Below are 18,216 nucleotides of genomic sequence, written 5' to 3' on the forward strand. Positions count from 1 at the left end.
GAAAGGAAAGGAAAGGAAAGGAAAGGAAAGGAAAGGAAAGGAAAGGAAAGGAAAGGAAAGGAAAGAATAAGAAAGGAAAAAACAAGAGGAGGAGGAGCCGGGCACTGGTGGCAGACGCCTTTAATCCCAGCACTTGGGAAGCAGAGGCAGGTGGATTTCTGAGTTCAAGGCCAGCCTGGTCTACAGAGTGAGTTCCAGGACAGCCAGGGCTATACAGAGAAACCCTGTCTCAAAAACAAACAAACAATACCCCCCAAAAAAAACAAAAACAAGAGGAGGAGGAGGAAGAGGAAGGGGAAGACGAGGGGGAGAAGAAGGAGGAGGAGGAGGAAGGAGGAAGAAGAGGAGGAAGAGGAGGAGGAACCACCCTAGCCTAGTCACTGACCCTCTAAGTCAGTGTTTCTAGACCTGTGGGTTTTGACCTCTTTCAGGTCCTATATGGCAGATCTTTATATTATGATTTATAATAGTAGCAAAATTACAGTTATGAAATAGCAACAAAATAATGTTATGGCTCAGGGTAGCCACAGCATGAGGAACTGTATTAAGGGCTGCTGCAACATTAGGAAGGTTGAAAACCACTAGAAATAGTCAGCAAATGGACCACATATTAATGATAGTCAAAGAGTTATTTTTTATTTATTTATTTATTTATTTTTTGTTTTTTTCGAGATAGAGTTTCTCTGTGTAGCTCCAGCTGTCCTGGAACTCACTCTGTAGACCAAGCTGGCCTTGAACTCAGAAATCCACCTGCCTCTGCCTCCCAAGTGCTGGGATTAAAGGCGTGTGCCACCACCGCCCAGCAAAAATTTTCATAGTCTAGCCATGTCCTTTTTTCTTGTTTTTTTTCGAGACAGGGTTTCTCTGTGTAGCCCAGGCTGTCCTGGAACTCACTCTGTAGACCAGGCTGGCCTGGAATTCAGAAATCTGCCTCCCTCTGTCTCCCAAGTGCTGGGATTAAAGACGTGTACCACCAGTGCCTGGCATACAGGGGATTTCTAAATAGTTCAGAAACTCTTTCAAACATCTGGTTCATGACTAGAGACTTAATTTGGTGTCAGTATCACAAAATAGTTGACTTACTGACTTTTATAACAATATCTGGATTTATCATATCACCATGATAGCTATTAATATATTTTAAAGAAAAAAATTTGTAAATGCTTTTGCTCTGTGAATGACCTTATATACTCCAGGCTACAAAGACAATTATTTACATCCCAATCCCAATCTCATTACAAAACAAACAAACAAACAAAAAAAAAAAAAAAAAACAGAAATTAAATCCTAGTTAGTGGCAGATACTGGGCCAAATCCTGAAATTTCCAAAATGAGTACCAAATCTCCTCAAGGTATTGACACATCCAGACCATGATAGCTTCCTACCATTTTACTTAATATTAAAAAGAGCCGCTAAAATGTGTGTGTGTGTGTCAAAAAGCTCTACAAGTTTAACACACAATGAATATAGCTTCTCTGTCCTACACAGAAAAGCTCACATGGGCATGTGGACTGCCTATCTGCCTGCCTGCCTGCCTATCTGCCTGCCTGCCTGCCTGCTTATCTGCCTGCCTGCCTATCTGCCTATCTGCCTGTCTTCCTGTCTGTCTGTCTGTCTGCCTGCCTGCCTGCCTGCCTGCCTGCCTGCCTGACGGCCTACTGTTTGGAGAATGAACTTATCAGATACCAGAAATCATCTTGAAGCAGACACTGTTACAATATCAGCAGGGTTACTAGGCTGTTCATTTGTTTTGTTTTGGGTTTTTTTTAAAGATTCATTTGTTACATTACAGATGGTTGTGAGCCACCATGGGGTTGCTGGGAATTGAACTCAGGACCTCTGTCAGTGCTCTTAACCACTGAGCCATCTCTCCAGCGCTGGTCTGGTTTGTTGATACAAGCTGTCATATAACCCAGGCTAGCCTCAAACTTGCTATGTAGTGAAACTGACTGTGAACTCTTCTACTTTCTCTCAAAGTCTGGAGTTATAGAGATTATAGGCATGGACATTCATGGTAGGTTGGGAATTTCTAGGAGAAAAATAAAGATCTGTTGCAATAAAAGTTTTCTTCTAAAAGATCTTGATGGAGCAGGTGCAGATACTGAATGTCATTCTTAGGCTTAAGGTGAGACTTTTTTTTAAGATTTATTTATTTTATTTATATGAGTATACTATAGCAGACGACGACCTTGGACCCCCGTTACAGATGGTTGTGAGGCACCGTGTGGGTGCTAGGAATTGAACTCAGGACCTCTGGAAGAGCAGTCAGTGCTCTTCGCCCCTGATCCATCTCTCTAGCTCTGGAACTGAGACTTTTATCATATGAGATTTTATTATATTTTCATACCTTGTCATTAAGGTTTCTGGAGTTTAAGAAGGTTAATAAATATGACAAAAAGTATTGGATCTGTTCCAAGAAAAAAATAACAAAAACCCCAATGAAGCAGAATACCTTAGGCATTCACATGCACTAACATTCACACGCACTAACATTCACACGCACTAACATTCACGAGCCAAGGGCTCTAAGGAAACAGTGTTAGAATACGGTTCCCTCTACCATTGCAAAACAACTACAATTACTTTTAATAAATCAATAATATTATAAACAAAATAAAGATTAATCAAGTAAAACAAGCAAACAAGCAAACAGTAAGTAATCAGGGCAACAAGAAATGAGGACAGTAATGAAAGAAGAAATACAACCTTGGTACATTTTATATACATACACACACACACACACACACACACACATATATATATATATACACATGTGTATATATAAATGTATATAGGTATGAAAATATGATAAAATCTCTTATTTTGAATAACTACTAACCTCAAAAAAGTAACAGTTAACTACATTCCAAATCAAGCCAGCATTTTTTTAACATTTCTAAAATACTAATATATACAAAGAGTTTAAAAAAGAGAAAGGAAAATAAAAACAAAAACAAAAAACCAATGCCCTATACAACTAGAGCAGGAGAGGCACTAGTTTAATAAACTTTACAGTGACCCTAGAGACATTAGAGAGGGAAGACTGCAGCAATTAAATGTTTACAGGCACCTGACCCCCCGACACACACAAATAACAGTATTATACTTTAGAGATCACACAGTAAAGGATACGTATCCCATTCATGCCTGAGATCTTGAAGTCATCGATTAGCTGGACAACCATGTCTTTGTTTGGGTCACTGGGGTCACTTTCTCGAACCTATTCAAAGAAAAACACATGAAAGAACAATGAGGTTTGCATATTGATTTTCATTTTTGGTTTTCCCAAACCGAAAGAAGTGTCAGTATGAGCCCATGCTGGCCCGAAGAAGCGCAGCAGCCCCTGTGCTTGAGCTCCCAAGTGCACACGCCATGTCCAAAAGTGCAGCAGTGTAAAATGGTGCTGATGCTGGGGGCTTACTCAGCAGTTAAGAACGTACACTGCTCTTCCACAGGACTTGAGTTCAGCTGCCATCACCCATGTCTGAGCTGCCTGTGTGTGACCACAGCTCCAACAGCTCTGGACTCCAGAAGTATACATGTACACACACACACACACACACACACACACACACACACACACACACACTTAAAAGTAAATAAAAATGGAGCTTTTTTTTCATTATATCAATCAAGAAAGCGATTTTTCCAAATAAAAGACGTAGATTTAGCAGGAGAACTGGTGCTGATCCTCACTGGCTGGAGCCCTCAGGCTTGCCTGAGCAACACAGTGGAGCTGGCCCTGCTGGTGAAGGTATGTGGGAGCCACACCCACCCCGCTGGCTCTGGTGAACTAGCTGGGACAGACCTCACCCTGGTGTGTGTGTAGGAGAGCTGGCAGGCAGAGCAGCTCAGCTACCACCCAGGCCCTGATCCAGGGCTTTGAGCTGGTCCACCCCAATATCTACCCCACCTAAGAACTGGAGCTGAAGCACGGGAGGAGGCTGGTCCTGAAGATTCAAAGCTACAGGATCTCCAGGCACAGGGCATCAAAAGGACATCCCAGTGACATCCCACTGAGGATCCCTTTCGATACTACAGCTGAGGCCAGAGGCCTCCAACCAGACCTACAGTCACTGCGGTGAACATCTATATGTGGAAGGGGGCACTGTAAGACACACTACAGCTTCCAAGAGATTTCCGTTGGTTGGTTGGTTGGTTTTAATTTTAATTTTTTTGAGGGGGAGGTGGCAAGGGTAGAGGATTTCTATATGGGTAGAGGATATCTATATTTCATGTGGAGGCGCTGGAAGATGAGTGGGCCTGGGGAGCATTAGATGAAATTCACAATGAATCAATAGAAAGTTAAAAAGCAAAAAACAAGAAACTAGATTTAAACTTTAATTTAGCATCACCCAGAAAAATGTCCAGCCAATCAGATCAGGAGCTGTCCATACTTAATAACTTTACCCTACAGGGGTAGTATTGCAGTAATTAAAGGTTTACAAGCACCTGAAAAAAACACATTTTTAAAAAGTAAAAACAAGAAATGTGTTACAGTTCAGAGACTACAGAGAAAAGGATATGCATTGGTTAGTTATCTACTTTTTATATTACTCATTATTTGTTGATTACTTACACATTTGAGCAGTTTAATTTCATCCAAGGCTGTCTCTGTATAATGCTGGGCACTTTTTACAACTTTCATTGCAACAAATCTTTTCCCTCTTTAGATTAAAAAAAAAAAAAAGGCATAGTTATTTATCAGTATAAGAAGTGATTGCTAAAGTGAGATTTAGCCAATTAGTACCCAACAAACTGAAGCTGTCAGTAAGCTTTCCCTTAAAATAGTATTTTGGGGCAATTCTACTAAGTTGTCTTCATGCTGTGGCAAATGTACCACTACACACCCACACATACATCATATACACATATATGCAGCAATAACATTTAATTAAAAATCGCATCTTTCAACTTTGAACAACACAAATAAGTGTTCATGAGTTAGATGATGTCATTTATGTTTGTTGTTACAATTCTAATTAACATAGGGTAGACAAGAAAACTGTTAACTAAGGGAAAAGTCGTCTTTTATATTTGTTCATGTGTGCTCATGCACACATACACAACTACACATGAATATATGTGCTGAGCAACAATGATGTTTCCTGCTTTGGGCCTACATGGCTTTTAAATAATGTCACAGAATACTGAGTTGAAAGACTTATACATATTCAATTTGTATCTGATTTTTTTTTCTGATATGAATAGAAAAATAGAAAAGTAACACAGCTCTTATCTAAAGCTTAAAAACTGGCTCACAAACAAGCTACAATTAGCATTTTTTAAAAATAATAAGCAAAGGCATGTAAAAGTAGGGTGAAGGTAATGGATCCAGTTAGCTGCAGAGGCCTGTGCTAAGCATAAGCAGGGCCTCACAGGCCACCAGGTAGTATGACCCTTGGTTACGTCATCTTAAAAGCAGGTGGTTTGTATATGCTTGGCACAGGGAATGGCACAATTGGGAGTGTAACAATGGTAGGGTAGGTGTGGCCTTGCTGGAGGAAGTGTGTGCCACTGTGGGGGTTGGGCCTATGCTCAAGCTTTGCCCAGTTTGGAAGAGAGGGTCTGCTCCTAGCTACCTTCCGATGAAGATGTAGAACTCTCAGCCCCTTCTCCTGTGCCAGGCCTGATTGCACACTGCCATGCTTCCAGCCATGGTGATGATGGAGTGAACCTTTGAACCTGTAGGTCAGTCCCAATTAAATGCTATCCATTATAAAAACTGGCATGATCTTGGTGTCTCTTCAGAGCAGTAAAACCCCAAGACAGCAGATGTATAGCCAAGCACAACTTGAGAGCACATGATGACAAAGAACTTACTGCATATCCCAGCACAGCCAGACAGTGGAAAAGTGCCCCCATCCTAGCTTCCTGATGACATGATATCGACCATTGAAGAGATCTCCAATTTTTACTGGATGATAGCCACCTAAAAAAAAAAAAAATTAAACATCTCAGGAAAAAGCAATGCATCTTACCCTTCCCTTCGCAGGCCCTAATGTCCTTAAAGGAAGCACTAATTAACAATCACATTAACATTCTTTTAGAAGTTAAAAAAAAATCCTATTAATTCTCATTAGACTGTTTGTGTGTGTGTGTGTGTGTGTGTGTGTGTGTGTGTGTATTTTAATAAAATCTTAAACAGAAACAAAGCATGCAGAGCTCTGACCATTGACAGTTTGTAGTTAAGTTAAGGTGTGCAGACCGATGCACACCAACTCGCCACTAAAATACTGCTTTCTTAAAAAACTCAAAATTTTCTGTGCATACCAGAAACCAGCTGAATTAGATTTGAACTCTGCAAACATAATTTTGTATACACCATTAGTGTATGTATAATCCTGTACTGTACATCTTAATGATTTCCCATCCAGCCCTGTTGCTGTACTGTACATCTTAATGATTTCCCATCCAGCCCTGTTGCTCTCAATCCTCTTCCTCCAACCTGAAACTCTGCCAGGAAACATGTTGCAATACAGAGTGACAGTAGACAGAGTTGCGGTGCCGTCAAGGGAGGGAGGACACCTCTTGGGTATCTGGTTAAACATAAATAAAAACATTTTGCCAGCCAGACGGTGGTGGCGCACGCCTTTAATCCCAGCACCTGGGAGGCAGAGGCACGCAGATTTCTGAGTTTGAGGCTGGCCTGGTCTACAGAGTGAGTTCCAGGACAGCCAGGGCTACACAGAGAAACCCTGTCTCAAAAAAACCAAAACAAAAAAGACATTTTGCCTTATATTTTTTCTTCTTTCCTCCCTCCTTCCCTCCCTCCCTCTCTTCTACCTTTTTCTCCTCCTCATTTTTTTTTTTTTTTTTTTGAGACAAGGTCTTACTAAGTAACCCTGGATGGCCCAGAACTCACTCTGTAGGCCAGGGTGGTCTCAAACTCTGAGATCCTACCTGCCTCTGTCTTCTAAGTGATAGGATTAAAGGCAGGCCCAACCTGCCTCACGTTTTAAGCAACTAGGCTAAATAGCAGTGCTGTGCTGTCATTTTTATAACAGATAAGAAATGGTCTAGGAGAACAAGAGGCTAGCCATGGGCAGCAGCCCTGATGTAAAACTCATCTCCCTAGTCTTAGTACAGAAGCACTGAGTAGCCTGGCTGAAAGTTCTGTGCTACTTAAGTGCATATTGTTGCTAGCACTGATAGCTATATTATGTTGACAAACCACAACCACAGTGCATGTTTTACATTCAAGTTCTCAGACAGCCAGCATACATCTCTGTGAGCAGAACTGCAAGGGGCCATCTCTGCTGTAATCTCATGCAGGTGAGATGCCAAAGCTTTTCAATTCAGACTGCATTTTAGAGAAGCTGCCCTAAGTTTGAACTCAGATAGACTAACTGGCTGGTATCTAGCATTAGTTTCCAAGTTACCCCCCAACAGAACCTGAGCCTAGCTCTAGTTTCTAGGCTAATCCCCAACAAGAGCAGAGTTTCCAGGTTACACCCCCAACAAGACCAATGTCTCCAGTTATTTCCCCAACAAACCTGCACCCCAGGTTACAAGCTCACCCCTTGCCTAATGAACGTCAATGCAGAGGGGTGCAGAAGTTAAGTTCATGATATGACTCCCAGCACCAGCCAGTTACGTTAAAGGCCACAGGAGCTTTCCATTTAGATGCTTGCACACATATTCCCTGCTTACTGCTTACTACAAAGCCTTGCCCCAATAGACATTAGGGGCTCCCCCACCACCAAAACCGTCCTGCGTGCAGTGTTGGGGGGGTGCAAGCTAGCTGGAACAGAATAAAGACCCTGCTGTGAGTGCATCAGATCAGTTCCTCTGGGTGTTTTGGGGGATCACTAACTTTTCCCTGGCACAAGACAAGTCCCACAGCTCTTATTTTCTATGGGCCCTGAGTCTAGAATCGTGAGAGAACACTTGAAACTCAAATATTATCTCTAAAAACACACCAATTACACAAGAGCAGCACAGAAGTATTTTTTAAAACAAAGAAGGCACAAAATAGTTAACATTTTCCTAAAGGGATAGCATATAATATTTTAGATCAATAGTCTACATATTCTCAGAACATATCCTCTTGTTCTCCTAGACCATACAATTCCCAATACCCACATGGCAACTCACAACTGTCTGTAACTCCAGTTCCAGGGAATCTGACACCCTCACACAGACATGCATGTAGTCAAACACAAATGTATATAAAATAAAAATAAATACACCCTATAAAAAAGAGAGAGAGAAAGAAAGAAAAGAAAGAGAGGAAGTCACAGGTCTGGCTTAGAAGATCCTTTCCAGTTATACAAGACTATGGACCCTGCTTTACATCCCCACATCATGTCTCACGTCTGGACAAGGAGACTCTAATTTAAATGTACCTCAAGTATCATCATCCAATACTGCTGCTAAGAACCTGTAAGCCATGTTATCTTACCAGACTGCACATGTTAAATGTGTGGTACTTAAAGACACAGGAAGTACAGTGAGTGAGCTGTGACCTCACGAGATTAGAGGGAGCCATCGTGATCTTCACAAACCTTGAAGATCTCGTGGACTTTGTCTTTATAAATTAGGCACAGACATGAGACAACACTAAATAAATCTTTTCATTATGTCATTGTAATAATTTTGTAACTGCAACAAAATTTTTCTAAAATATACTCATGTTGACATTTCTATTGTCCTTCTTTTGAAAAAGTTATCTCCCTGCCTTTACTTCTCAAATGCTGGGATTACAGGCATGCAATACAATGCCAGGCTTGAACATTTTTTCTAGAAAGACTCTGATAGTGTCCATAAAGAAAACCCAAGTCTTAGTTTGTACTAATGTCCACACTCACCACAGTTGTTCCTCATTTCCATGAGAATGTTCTTGGGGGGGGGGGTTAAGAATTCTAAAAATGCACAGTAGTTAACATCAGATCATAAATGGCTAATGGTGGATTTTTAAAGTCCTTATCTACAGATTTACTTGAGCTCATTTAAACAAAATTTATCCTAAACCAGTCTCTACGCTTTCTCAAGTAGACACCACACTAAACTAAGGCCTATCCTGATACCTCAGCTGGGTCTCAGCCAATCAGAGGCAGACACTGCCCAACTGTGACCATATAAGGCAAATAGCAACTGCATGGACCAGATATTTGCTTGCCACTTCCCTTCCTTCCTGATATGAATACACCCCGCCAATGTGACAGAGTTGGGCATTACGTAACACATTCATTTTGGAATCTTGCCCAGTTCTAAAGTCTCTTTTCTGGTCCAAATAATCTATTGCAAATTCAGCAGCTTTTCAGGCTTTTGGTTGTTTTTTTAACACAGTAATTTAGATTACAAGCTTCTTATATATGTCTACACACAATTAAAGGTCGGATTTTGCCGATTTTTTTTTTTTTTTTTTTTTTTTTTTTTTTTTTTTTTTTTTTTTTTTTTTTTTTTTTTTTGTGGCTGGAGAGACAGTCGTGGGTGCTGGGAACCGAACTCTTATATTTTTGGTTGTGAGCCTAGTCTTTAACGGCTGAGCCATCTCTCCAGCCCGATTTTGCCGATTGTTCAAGGATGTTAATTCCCTCCAAGTCTCAGATTAACAATTAAAAGAGTTAACACCAACATTTCCCTTTTAGTTTTTTTTTTCTTTTATTATTCCTTAAATACCAGATACAACCATTTCTGATTTAGGATTTCTTTGACAGAATAATCTAAAGCACTGTTCCATCAAAACACTGTTAGATCATTTACTCTTCCCTTCCACTGAAAAACATCCTCTAAGCCGGGCAGTGGTGGCGCATGCCTTTAATCCCAACACTTGGGAGGCAGAGGCAGGCGGATTTCTGAGTTCAGGGCCAGCCTGGTCTACAGAGTGAGTTCCAGGACAGCCAGGGCTATACAAAGAAACCCTGTCTCAAAAATCCAAAAGAAAAAAAAAAAAAAAGAAAACCATCCTCTACAGAAAACAAATATAGTGGGAGGTGCATGTGTGCATTTTTACATTAAGAGAAGTCTTCCAACGATCTAATATATGGTCACACCATCTTTATACTGAAGATTTTTATCTATTCAAAATCTATTAGTCCTTGGCAATTTTTATATTTTAACATCTTTGTGGGGCTTTTTTTAGACTAATTATTTCTATTTTACTTACAAGTGTTTTACCTGTATGTATGTGTACCAAGTATCTGCCTGGTACTCAAGGAGGCCAGAAGTAGGAATGAGATTTCACCGGGCAGTGGTGGCACACGCCTTTAATCCCAGCACTTGGGAGGCAAAGGCAGGCAGATTTCTGAGTTCAAGGCCAGCCTGGTCTACAGAGTGAGTTCTAGGACAGCCAGGGCTACACAGAGAAACCCTGTCTCAAAAATCAAAAAAAAAAAGATTTTATGGGACTGGGGTTACAGACGGCTGTCAGCTGCTAGATGGGTACAGGAATTGAGTCCAGTACTCCGCAGTGTCAGCCATGATTGTAAGCCTTGAACCCTCACTTTTGCCTCATCTTTTTTGTTTTTCTTACTTTTATTGTGGGCAACAATGAAATAGCAGCACTGTATGAGTTCATTAATTTTACATAATTAAACAACTTCATATAATTAAGCACTTAATCATCAGTTGTTTAATTAAGAACACATGTTTTTAAATATCAACATGAACACTGGCGAGCTCAAAGACTTTCAACTCATTTCTTAGTTCTTAATTATGCTCTGGATAAATCAAAGTACAATACATCAGATTAGAAACTGGGAAAAAACATAACCGACATTAGAATAAAAGAGTCTTAACTGGATGAAAGTCTAGTTCAGAAGCCACATGAGAAATACTGGGGCTTGCTCTCTCTCTTTCTTTCTTTCTTTCTTTCTTTCTTTCTTTCTTTCTTTTTTTTTGGGGGGGGGGTGGGTTTCGAGACAGGGTTTCTCTGTAGCCCTGGCTGTCCTGGAACACACTCTGTAGACCAGGCTGGCCTCGAACTCAGAAATCCACCTGCCTCTGCCTCTCAAGTGCTGGGATTGGGATTTTCTTTTTAACAAGTAAAAATATTCTTTAATAAATAAACCATTTATAATAAAAAAAAATAGGAAAACATCTTGGCTATTTCAGTCTAAAAATGACATTGCAAACATTTGAGACTTTAAAACTGAATTAAAAGCTAAATCCCTTCATCTAGTCTAGATCTATTGCTATTTCGAAGTTAATTTTATTTGTAAGGTAGAAGACTGGCTCACAGTACACAGTGACTATGTCTGGTGGTTAATTCTAATCGTCACTGGCAGGAAGGTCAGCGTAAGAGTTGCCTTGGCCATGACTATGGAACGCTTTCTCGGTTGTTGATTGACATGGGAGAGTCCGACTGTGGGTGTTGTCACTACTCGGCCAGCATAAAGAAACAGAATGAGCAGGAGCCAGAGAGAGCAAGCTCAGAAGCAGCCTCCCGTGATGGCTCTTGCCTCTACGTTCCTGTTCTGGCTTCCCTCGGTGATGTACTATTGCATTTGCTCACAGTGTTTATCAAAACAACAGAAAGCAAACTAGAATAATGTTACAATACTCTAAAGCACATTTTCATCCATTTAAAAATAAAAAGCATATGTATGTATGTATGTGTGTATGTATGTATGTGTGTATGTGCGTATGTATGTATGTGTGTATGTATGTGTGTATGTATGTATGTATGTGTGTATGTATGTATGTGTGTATGTATGTATGTATGTATGTGTGTATGTATGTGTGTATGTATGTGTGTATGTATGTATGTATGTGTGTGTATGTATGTGTGTATGTATGTATGTATGTGTGTGTGTATGTATGTGTGTATGTATGTATGTATGTATGTACACAGGTTTTACATTGTTCCTCTGAGAGGACAGGCCTGTGTGACTCACGCGCATGGAGCTCTGTGGGCACAGGGATTCGTGCTGTGTTCCCAACAGACGACAACTAAATTGTGAAGTGTTAATTAATTTTAGATTTTAAATTAAGAAAGGGCTTAAGAATGGGGCTTGTGCTGGATAGTTTTATGCGAACTTGAAACAAGTTAGTTATTTGGGAAAACATACAAACACACACACAAACACACACACACATATACACACACAAACACATACATATCATACATATATGGAAAATAAAACTGACTTTTGAAACTTGTTCTAGTTTCCTTTTTAGTTCTATAGAAAGACCATGACCAAAATCAACCTGGAAGGAGCTTATTTGGCTTATGTATCTTGCATCACAGTCCACCCAGGGAAGCCAAGGCAAGAACTCAAGGCAGGAATTGAAGCAGAGGCCATTAAAATGCCTGCTCCCTGGCTTGCTATCAGAGTCCTTCCAAGCTCCCACAGATTAACCCATTAAGCTCTAAGCACACACCAGCTTTGCCAGCCCAAAGTTGCCAAGTCTTCCCACAATCCTCCCACCAGCACCACAGCTGCTCTGTCAAAGCAATATCCTCCTCATGCCCCAATCTGTGTCCTAGTTTACTTCTCTACTACACAATAAACACCATAAGCACAAGCACTGCAAGGAGCAAAGGCTTGATGTGAAATACAGGTCACGGTCCTCACCAAGGAGAGCCGAGTCAAGAACTCAAGCAGGAGCCTAGAGAAGGAAGCTGAAGCAAAGGCCACAGAGGAAGGCTCTTCTCTGGTTTGCTGTCCACGGCTTTCTCAGCTTGCTTTCTCACAGCCCACATAGCTATGCAGGGGTTGCAACACCCACAGTAGACTGAGCCCTCCCACAGAAGTCATTATTCAAAAAATGCCCCGTAAATTAGCCTATAGGCAATCTTATGGAAGGTTTTTCTCAATTGAGGTTCCCTCTTCCCAAATAACTTTAACTTGTATCAAGCTGACATAAAACTACCCCACAAACCCCATTCTTAAGCCCTTTCTTTTATTTTTTTTGTTTTTTGTTTTTTGTTTTTCCCTAAGACAGGGTTTCTCTGTGTAGCCCTGGCTGTCCTGGAACTCACTCTGGAGACCAGGCTGGCCTCGAACTCAGAAATCCGCCTGCCTCTGCCTCCCAAGTGCTGGGATTAAAGGTGTGTGCCAAAACCACCCGGCCTTAAGCCCTTTCTTAATTTAAAATCTAAAATTAATTAATACTTCTCAACTTAGTTATCATCTGTTGGGGGCACAGCACAAATACCCTTGTGCTTAACCCTTGTGCCCACAGAACTCCAGGAATGTGAATCACACAGGACTGTCCTCTCAAAGGAATGAATGTAAAACCTGTTCTTCCATCAAAAGAGCCGGGGCTTGGGGCGAAAGTGACTTGGTGGTCTGAGTTTTATGTTAGTCAGGCCACACCAAGCTTTTACAACCAGGACCAGAGGTCCCTAACAGTCTAAATGACCTTACATTATCTGAATAGCCAGGAGTTCCCCATGCTGCCACAACCAGGACCAGAGGCCGCCAACAGCCAGAATGACCTCTACACTATCTGCATGACTGAGAACAGGACAGAGTCTTCCTCTGGCCCTTAAACTAGTATAGGTAGTTTAATCTCTAAAGGCCATCTTCTTGGAAGAAATGACACATATCCTGAGTTGGGTTTCAATATAATTATGCCTCCTTATACACCCAGCACTATATTACATCAAGAAACTTTTTCCAAATTATACCATGTTTAAATTTGTTGGGATAAATTGCCTGGCATCACTTTCCAGAGGGTTTGATCCACATAGATGAAGTCAATCTGAATCATGTTTTCATTCTTACTAATTGGCAGTTCATTCCCCTGCCTGAGACCTAGAGACCCCCCACAATCATCAAAAAGGTAATACACAAACCAACTTCTATAGTCATGCACCTAGTATCCAATACTATTAACAGCATGAACATACTTTCTTAGTAGACACTAGATTTACATCTATGCCAAGTCAAAGTAGTAGATGAATTTATGCCTTAAGAAAAGTGGTTGGTCTGTAGTATCTATGTGTAAGCTGTACATATCTGGGAGTCTACATCATTCTTTTATTGACTTCTATTCCTATATTCGAATGTATGTATTGTCAAAGAAAGCCAAATAGAATAGCATCTTTTAGACTGCCTAATCTTCTGGAATCCTGACATTTTATCCAAAAAAATAAAAAAATAAAACCCCAACTCCATTCTTTGTATGAATCGGTTTCTGATTTCCTGATATGTTTGTATGAATGAGCTTGTAATGTGTTTATATGAATGAGTTTATGATGTGTTTGTTATGAATGGGCTTGTGGTGTGTTTGTAAGCAACAGAGTAGCTGAAATAACCATAATGTTTCTGAGGATAGCTCAGAAGTTCCCAGCTTACATATGCATTTGCCTTACAACTCAAGAGTTTCCAGTCTGATAACGCTGAGGTCATCATGCTGTAAAACAAAGCAATGCACACAGAAAATGCATAAAGAGCCTCCATTGGCAGGCCTGGACTTAAAGTCCAGCAGAAAGAACTTGGAGTTTTCAGATAATTCGGCACCCTAGCTAGAGTTACTTCCAGCCAGAGTTAAGGTTCAAACAAGATCACGAACAAAAGTAAAGTATAGGCAGAGCACTCCAGCTTTGCTCATGGACAAAACACAAGGTCCACAGCTCATCGTTCTAGCTTTGAGAGGTGGCAGAAACATTAGGAATGAGAATCTAGTTGGAGGACAATGTGCCTTTGAAGGTAGGTGTAGTCCCGCCAGTCTCTTCTTCATACTTAATTGATTCTTGCTCATTGTTAGGTGAACAAGCTCCCAAGACCACTGTGTTCTACCTCACCAGCCCAACATCCACAGAACCAAGGGATATGAACAGAAACCAATGGAAGTGAGAACCAAAACAATTCTTCTCTTTAAATTGTTTGTGTCACATATTTTAGTCACAGATATATACAAAAAAATTAATATGTTCCTGATAAAGAAAATCATAAGCCAAACAAAAGGTGGTTTAAAGCTTCCCCCATAGGCAGTTTGTCACATGATGATAACCACACCTGTCCTAGCTAAACCATGACAAAGGCCACAGACAGCTGCCTCACTGATTCAAGGGAAACACATGCCCACAGTCCTTAAAAGCCTAAGTCAGTATTTCTAAAACTCACTTATCTTTTCAATTATCGTATTTCTTCTCCTCTGCCTAAAAACATGCTTAGATAGCCTGCCATAAAGACAGGGTTCCCTTCCTCTTACCTGACCACATCCCATCACTGTACTGCTGACGCTCTCTGAGGACACCCCATGCTTCTGCATAGGCTACGGTCTCCCATAAGTGGCCCTCATCTCATGCGTCACTAGCTGCCCCCTAACAAGTGCTCTCTGAAGGGACTAGCCGGCTGAGCATGGTGAGCATGCCTCTGGCAGGCCTTGTTCTCTCTCGTTCCCTCTGCCTTGTAAAACTATTAGATTACATTCCGTATTAGATTAACACCAAGTCTGCTCCCTGATTTGACCGCTTCCTCCTCCTGAGCCTGAGGACCAAGGTCCAGCTATCAAAAGCCCCCTTTGGCTCACCTAACTAGCATGCCCAGTTATACTTAAACACCTCATCCTAACACAGGCTAGGTTTAAACACCCTAATAGGGCTACCCTAATAGGGCTTTCCTTAGCCTTTATAAACCCACATTTTCTTTTTGGGAAACACCTGTCTCCTTTCCATCCAGAGGCAGTTTCTTGTCCCACTGTGGGACAAATACCTCCTCTCTCTCCCTTGTTCCCTTCCCTCTCCTCCCTCACCCTCTGTCTCCCGTCTTGGTCTCTTATTCCCTGGCCTCCGTCCCTCTCCCTTGTTCCCTTCCCTCTCCTCCCTCACCCTCTGTCTCCTGTCTTGGTCTCTTATTCCCTGGTCTCCGTCCCTCTGGGGCAAATAAAGCTCCTTTGTGCTGACAACTTGTCTTGAGATAACCTGAGCTAATACTGCCCCCTCGAACCCTCAAAGGATCCATCCTCTGACACTGAGGCCTCACAGAAGGCTGTTGTTAAATCCTGTCTTTTGGAGAACTTTGCTTTCATTTTATACCCCAGAACATGCAGTCTTAGAAAAAACTTGGTAAGTTACCACTAAAGACAAAAGTAGTGCCCCTGTAAAAGGACTCTGAGGGCTAATTAGAGTAAATCTAAACACACAGTAGGACGGGTAGTACTGTAGCTGAGCTAAGAAAAGCTAACAGAATCAAGAAAAGGCTTTCACTAAGAAGGAAAAGGTCTCATAGAATTAGACAAGTCACAAGAGAAATTATTTCTAATAGGACAAGAGAAAGTAAAGGATAATCAAGTTATATTTACTGATAGAATAGTTAAGAAGGCCACTTGCACGTGGTCATGGCTGGCCTTCACTTATCTATTCTCTCCTTCTCTCTGCCTTTCTCTGCTTCTGCTACTCTCTTTATTCCCCTCCCCATGCCCTAAATAAACTCTATTCTATACTAAAAAGAAGGAGGAGGAAGAGGTGGGGGGAGTTGTTGAATATGGAATTACAGCTTACTAAAGAAGTTCTACATCTATCTATCTCAAGAACAATGAAAAGAAATGTTCGTTATTCATAAATATGCATAATCAAGAATGAAAACAACAGTACTATGTACCACTGGATGGGCAAATATGTCAAAGGAAGATACAAATACTGGGGATAGTTGTATATTTCCAAGCATATAGTTAAAACCACTGAAATGTTCCCTTTAAAGAGAGGAAATTATGTATATATATTATATCTCAAGAAAGTCTATGAAATTGAAAAATAGAAAATTTGTTATTATTTGAGACAAGGCTTCAAATAACCCATGCTGACCTTCAATTTGCTATATGCAGCTGAGGATGACCTTGAACTCCTGACCCTCCCACCCTTGTCTTCCGGGTGTTCCCCACTGGCTACCAAACCTGGCTTAACAAGGTATCAATTGTAGCCTATTCATCAGTAAGGAGAATCCCAAATGGCATGTGGGGCTGAAAACAAGAGGCCCTGTCTCAAGCAAGGGGGACGGGAGGATGACAGCCAAGGCCTGCCTCCACACAGGCATGGATGAAGAGGATGGGTTTTTTGAAAGGAAGAAAAAAAACACCATACTATCTATATTCCATTTTCTCATTTCCCAAGGGAAAAATAAAAGAAACAAATGATTCCAGAAATCACAGTATTAGCAGCTTTGTTTATGAATGCTTTTAGAACACTATCTGAAGCCCCCAAACGAGAACCAAATATGCTAGTCCTTCAGGAAAATTAGAACTGATTTGTAAGAACTGAAATGTAAGAACTGATTTGCTGGGGCATCTCTTAAGCAAAATGGAGCAGTCAGTTATGTTCCAGTGAGTCTATAGGAGAAATGGAGGAAGAAAGAGACAGGAGGAAGGAACATGTATGACTAAAGCTGGAGTGACCCACTGCCATGAGCTCTAAACAAAACATTAGGCAACAGTTGGAAAGGCCAGTAAGAGGGTGGCTAAGGGCAGGCTCAGGGGCACAGTCAACTGAGGAGAGCTGGGGAGGCCTATGTGCTATTCCCTCACTGCTGCTATGTCTTCCCCAGATACAGGCCCTGGCAGCACGGCAGGAGTGGGGGCAGGATTACATCAGACAGCAGAGACTCACCTCAGCCCAGACCTAGTGGAATCCTCTTCTGTGGACTATAGGAGGTCAGAGGTGAAAACAAAGCCATTGACATTTAGAATGACTGAGGGGAAAAGCAGTCAAAATAAAACAGTGCGCACATGCAAGCACACATAGAAAAGGCCATCACAAAAAGGCCATCACAATACACATTACTTTGTATACTAACAATATCATCACCACCATCATCAATCACCACCGCCACCACCACCATCACCATCTGTATCTTCATCTAGGAATACCCATACAACAAAGTATTACTAGGAAATAAGGAATGACCTAACCATGCACCCCACATAGGAAACTTGTGAAACTGCTAACTGTTCATCCAGAAGACCTAGCACCTACCCATGTTGGGTGGCTCACAGGTGGCTAGAACTCTTCCTCCAAGAGACCCATTGCTGCTGTTGGCACTGCACTGGTGTATACATACTACACAAAAGTATTTTAAAATGATAAAAATGCGCTAGGGATTGTCAAGTAGTTTCCTCTTTATTCTTCTCATATATGTGTGGTATACATGCAGGTGTGTCCACATATAGGAGTGCTCCTATCATGAGAGAAGGGCTATGTGCATACCTACACATGAACACCCATGTGCTAGACTGAAGTTGACATTAAGAATCTTTCTTGACAGCCGGGAAGTGGTGGTATATGCCTTTAATCCCAGCACTTGGGAGGCAGAGGCAGAGTTTGA

The 18,216-nt window shown here is 41.2% G+C and overlaps 1 protein-coding gene across 14 annotated transcripts in view; it reads right to left on the reverse strand.

Annotated features, from left to right (window-relative positions):
- The window catches only part of Srpk2 (SRSF protein kinase 2), a 196,586-nt gene that overhangs the window by 42,098 nt on the left and 136,272 nt on the right, over positions 1-18,216 (reverse strand). For all 14 annotated transcript variants that reach the window (XR_004121459.1, XR_004121458.1, XM_031380115.1 and 11 more), the window contains 3 exons: positions 5,825-5,933; positions 4,581-4,668; positions 3,134-3,221 (listed from right to left, as the gene is read on the reverse strand). Coding sequence is in view for 12 of the 14 variants with exons in the window: in XM_031380115.1 (XP_031235975.1) it covers positions 3,134-3,221; positions 4,581-4,668; positions 5,825-5,933 (285 nt within the window). In the remaining 2 variants the exon portion in view is untranslated. The remainder of the gene's footprint in view (positions 1-3,133; positions 3,222-4,580; positions 4,669-5,824; positions 5,934-18,216) is intronic.

The sequence above is a fragment of the Mastomys coucha genome, unplaced genomic scaffold (genome assembly GCF_008632895.1).
Source record: "Mastomys coucha isolate ucsf_1 unplaced genomic scaffold, UCSF_Mcou_1 pScaffold19, whole genome shotgun sequence".
Classification (NCBI taxonomy): domain Eukaryota; kingdom Metazoa; phylum Chordata; class Mammalia; order Rodentia; family Muridae; genus Mastomys; species Mastomys coucha.